Raw genomic sequence first — 5000 nt, 5'->3', positions numbered from 1 at the left:
TCGAAGGATCAGAAAAAATTGGGTCCGGATCTCCTGCGGGAATTTTTTTGAAGATCCAAAACCAAAAAGAGTGGTATTTGCTAGCAACAACATAATGGAGGCAGTCAATCAATATAGATTGATCCGAAATCTGATTCAAATCCAATTCCAATATAGTCCCTATGGGTACATAAGAAATGTATTGAATCGATTCTTTTTAATGAAGAGACCTGATCGCAACTTCGAATATGGAATTCAAAGGGATCTAATAGGAAATGATACTCTGAATCATAGAACTATAATGAAAGATACGATCAACCAACATTTATCGAATTTGAAAAAGAGTCAGAAGAAATGGTTCGATCCTCTTATTTTTCTTTCTCGAACCGAGAGATCCATAAATCGGGATCCTAATGCATATAGATACAAATGGTCCAATGGGAGCAAGAATTTCCAGGAGCATTTGAAACATTTCGTTTCTGAGCGGAAGAGCCGTTTTCAAGTAGTGTTCGATCGATTATGTATTAATCAATATTCGATTGATTGGTCTGAGGTTATTGATAAAAAAGATTTGTCTAAGTCACTTCGTTTCTTTTTGTCCAAGTTACTTCGTTTTTGTCCAAGTTACTTCTCTTTTTGTCTAACTCACTCCTTTTTTCTTTGTGAGTTTCGAGAATATCCCCATTCATAGGTCTGAGATCCACATCTATGAATTGAAAGGTCCGAACGATCAACCCTGCAATCAGTTGTTAGAATCAATAGGTCTTCAAATCGTTCATTTTAAAAAATTGAAACCCTTTTTATTGGATGATCATAATACTTCTCAAAAATCGAAATTCTTGATCAATGGAGGAACAATATCACCATTTTTGTTCAATAAGATACCAAAGTGGATGATTGACTCATTCCATACTAGAAAGAATCGCAGGAAATCTTTTGATAACACGGATTCCTATTTCTCAATCGTATCCCACGATCAAGACAATTGGCTGAATCCCGTGAAACCATTTCAGAGAAGTTCATTGATCTTCTTTTTCTAAAGCAAATCGACTTCGATTTGAATAATCCACATCACTTCTGCTTCTATTGTAACAAAAGATTCCCTTTTTATGTGGAAAAGGCCCGTCTCAATAATTCTGATTTACGTATGGACAATTCCTCACTATCTTGTTCATTCACAACAAAATATTCTTCGTGTGGTGGTAAAAATTAAAAAAAAACATACTTTTTTGGAGAGAGTAGATCTATTAACCTTCGTCAATCGAGTAAAAGGTATATAATATGTATCTCATATCATATTCTAACGATTTTCAAAAAGTGGTGACGAAAAGGGTTATAAACTGGTACAAATCTTAAAATTTCATCAAATTCGATCCGATCCATTAGTTGTAGAGCTATTTACTCGATTGCAGACATTTCTGGAACACCTCTAATAGAGGGACAAAGAGTAAATTTGGAAAGAACGTATTGTCAAACTCTTTCAGATATGAATCTATCCGATTCAGAAGAGAAGAGCTTGCATCAGTATCTTCAATTTCATTCAAACGTGGTTTTGATTCACTCCTCCATGTCTACTGAGAAAATTACAGAGGAAAAAACGGAGTCTTGGCCTAAAAAATGCGTTGACAAAGGGCAGATGGATTAGAACCTTTAAACGAGATGATGCTTTTTCAACTCTCTCAAAATGGAATCTATTCCAAAAACATATATGCCATGGTTCTTTACTTCGACAGGTACAAATTCTAAATTTGATCTATTTTTAGATATTTTTTCGACCTATTGCGTATTACAAGTAGCAGTCAAAAAATTGTATCCATTTTTCATGATATTATGATGGATTAGATATATCATGGCGAATTCTTCAGAAAAAATTGTGTCTTCCAAAAAGGAAAATATAGTAAATTTAAAGTAGATGAGTGGATATTGTAGAGTAAGTTCTGTAAATATAATATTAGAAAAGAATGATCATCGAAATTAATGAAGATACGAGTAGTTGATTTATAAGAAATATAATAAAATTTATAATAAAATAAGTCTGTTGGTTGCGAGCGAGACAGGGATGGAGAGAAGAAGGAATAAAAAGATGACAATAACTTATTTAGGAGGGAATTAAGGAATTGTTGACTTATGAATGATGAAATAATTTTTGGAGGATTGAAGAAGGATTGAGATGAATTTTGGAATGAATATGATTTTTGATGAATTGAAAAAATATGCAATGAATGAATTGAACATGAATAATTTTGATGAACAATTATTGATGAGATGATTGATGATGACTTGAAAAAATTGGTGATTGAATGATGAAATATAATTTGAAATAACAAGTGATGACATTGAGGTGGAATTGATTTGAAAGAATAATAATTGTTATTTGAAGATTGAAGAAATTGATTGATCGATTGAATAATCTGATTTGGATATGTGAATATGATGAGATGAATTTGAATTTGATGATGAATATTTTCGATTGATGATGAATATTATGAATGAAAAAAAATATTGTGGAAAATAAATTGATGATTCTACATATTGATGAAATTGATTTGAAAGGAATGGATGATGTCAATTGAGAAATGATGAATATCTGGGGATATGAAATGATGAGTGATGAATTGTGACTGAATCAGATGAATTGTGAGTGAATGTTGAGTGTGATGTTGAAAAATTATTTTATTGAATAAATGAATGATTGTATGAATTTGGTGAATTTGATATGAAGTGACAATTGAATGAAGAATTGGTGAATTGAATTGAGTGAGAATTTTGGAATGATGCATGAGGGGAATTGATCAAATTTGAGATTGCGATGATTGAATGTTGATGATGATTGAATTGGATTGATGAATGATTGATGATGTATGAATATAATGAATTGAAATACATTTGAGATGTGGATCTATCCAAAAGTTTTTCGCAACTCAATCATGTATGATGGAATCATCAAAGATATTTCTTTCGAACTCTGTCTGTAACTCACTATAGGCTCGGGAAACAAGAGAAGAAGATGTGAAGAAGATATGTAGCAACAAGAAGAAGGAAAGGATTGATAGAAGACCTCACGAACATTTGGCGATCTCAGATGTGTCGATATCAACGATGACTCATTATTTCGATGAATCATTTCTTCGGACAGAAGAAGATTATGTAAAGACTTACTCGAAATCTCACTTATCAGATTCCTTTGTGGAAGACACAATTTTTTCTGAAGAATTCGCCATGATATATCTAATCCATACATAATATCATGAAAAATGGATACAAATTTTGACTGCTACTTAGTATCCGCAATAGGTCTGAAAAAATATCTAAAAATATCAAATTTAGATATTTGTACCCTGTCGAAGTAAAGAACCATGGCATATATGTTTGGAATAGATTCCATTTTGAGAGAGTTGAAAAAGCACTATCTCGTTGAAAGGTTCTATCCATCTGCCCTTTGTCAACGCATTTTTTTAGGCAAAGACTCCGTTTTTTCCTCTGTAAATATTTCTCAGAACATGGAGTGTGAATCAAACCCACGTTTGAATTGAAATTGAGATACTGATGCAAGCTCTTCTCTTCTGAATCGGATAGATTCATATCTGAAAGAGTTTGACAATACGTTCTTTCCAAATTTACTCTTTGTCCCTCTATTAGAGGTGTTCCAGAAATGTCTGCAATCGAGTAAATAGCTCTACGAACTAATGGATCGGATCGAATTGGAAAATGGAAAGATTTGTACAAGTTATACCTTTCGTCACCACTTTGTGGAAAATCGTTAGATATGAATATGTTAGATACCTGTGACTCGATTGACGAAGGTGAAATAGTATCTCTCTCCAAAAAAGCATGTTTTTTTTTACCACCACACGAAGAAAATATTTTGTTGTGAATGAACAAGATAGTGAGGAATTGTCCATACGTAAAATCAGAATTATTGAGACGGGCCTTTTCCACATAAAAAGGGAATCTTTTGTTACAATAGAAGCAGAAGTGATGTGGATTATTCAAGAATCGAAGTCGATTTGCTTTAGAAAAAGAAGATATCAATGAACTTCTCTGAAATGGTTTCACGGGATTCAGCCAATTGTCTTGATCGTGGGATACGATTGAGAAATAGGAATCCGTGTTATCAAAAGATTTCCTGCGATTCTTTCTAGTATGGAATGAGTCAATCATCCACTTTGGTATCTTATTGAACAAAAATGGTGATATTGTTCCTCCATTGATCAAGAATTTCGATTTTTGAGAAGTATTATGATCATCCAATAAAAAGGGTTTCAATTTTTAAAATGAACGATTTGAAGACCTATTGATTCTAACAACTGATTGCAGGGTTGATCGTTCGGACCTTTCAATTCATAGATGTGGATCTCAGACCTATGAATGGGGATATTCTCGAAACTCACAAAGAAAAAAGGAAGTGAGTTAGACAAAAAGAGAAGTAACTTGGACAAAAAACGAAGTAACTTGGACAAAAAGAAACGAAGTGACTTAGACAAATCTTTTTTATCAATAACCTCAGACCAATCAATCGAATATTGATTAATACATAATCGATCGAACACTACTTGAAAACGGCTCTTCCGCTCAGAAACGAAATGTTTCAAATGCTCCTGGAAATTCTTGCTCCCATTGGACCATTTGTATCTATATGCATTAGGATCCCGATTTATGGATCTCTCGGTTCGAGAAAGAAAAATAAGAGGATCGAACCATTTCTTCTGACTCTTTTTCAAATTCGATAAATGTTGGTTGATCGTATCTTTCATTATAGTTCTATGATTCAGAGTATCATTTCCTATTAGATCCCTTTGAATTCCATATTCGAAGTTGCGATCAGGTCTCTTCATTAAAAAGAATCGATTCAATACATTTCTTATGTACCCATAGGGACTATATTGGAATTGGATTTGAATCAGATTTCGGATCAATCTATATTGATTGACTGCCTCCATTATGTTGTTGCTAGCAAATACCACTCTTTTTGGTTTTGGATCTTCAAAAAAATTCCCGCAGGAGATCCGGACCCAATTTTT

The 5000-nt window shown here is 33.1% G+C and overlaps 3 protein-coding genes across 3 annotated transcripts in view; 1 reads left to right on the top strand and 2 right to left on the bottom strand.

Moving 5' to 3' along the window:
- Positions 1-321, top strand: part of LOC125602778 (protein Ycf2-like) — an 8925-nt gene extending 8604 nt beyond the window's left edge. Inside the window, exon 1 of the mRNA XM_048774205.1 lies at positions 1-321. This exon is cut by the window's left edge and continues 8604 nt beyond it. The gene's annotated coding sequence lies outside the window, so the exon portion shown is untranslated.
- Positions 322-3207: 2886 nt separating this feature from the next.
- On the bottom strand, positions 3208-4140 carry LOC125602777 (protein Ycf2-like). Its single transcript, XM_048774204.1, has one exon. It carries the CDS (start codon positions 4138-4140, stop codon positions 3208-3210), a length of 933 nt encoding a protein of 310 aa, XP_048630161.1.
- The window catches only part of LOC125602775 (protein Ycf2-like), a 12470-nt gene continuing 10866 nt past the window's right edge, over positions 3397-5000 (bottom strand). The window contains exon 1 of the mRNA XM_048774202.1: positions 3397-5000. This exon is cut by the window's right edge and continues 10866 nt beyond it. Coding sequence (XP_048630159.1) covers positions 4242-5000 — 759 coding nt within the window. The 3' untranslated portion in view covers positions 3397-4241.

The sequence above is a fragment of the Brassica napus genome, unplaced genomic scaffold (assembly GCF_020379485.1).
Source record: "Brassica napus cultivar Da-Ae unplaced genomic scaffold, Da-Ae ScsIHWf_2976;HRSCAF=3762, whole genome shotgun sequence".
In the NCBI taxonomy this organism is placed as follows: Eukaryota; Viridiplantae; Streptophyta; class Magnoliopsida; order Brassicales; family Brassicaceae; genus Brassica; species Brassica napus.
The sequence above is the reverse complement of the archived record's forward strand: the minus strand, read 5'-3'. Positions and strand labels throughout refer to the sequence as shown.

Coding starts and splice junctions, on each gene's coding strand:
- LOC125602777 (XM_048774204.1), bottom strand. CDS start 4,140: ATGATTGACTCATTCCATACTAGAAAGAATCGCAGGAAATCTTTTGAT.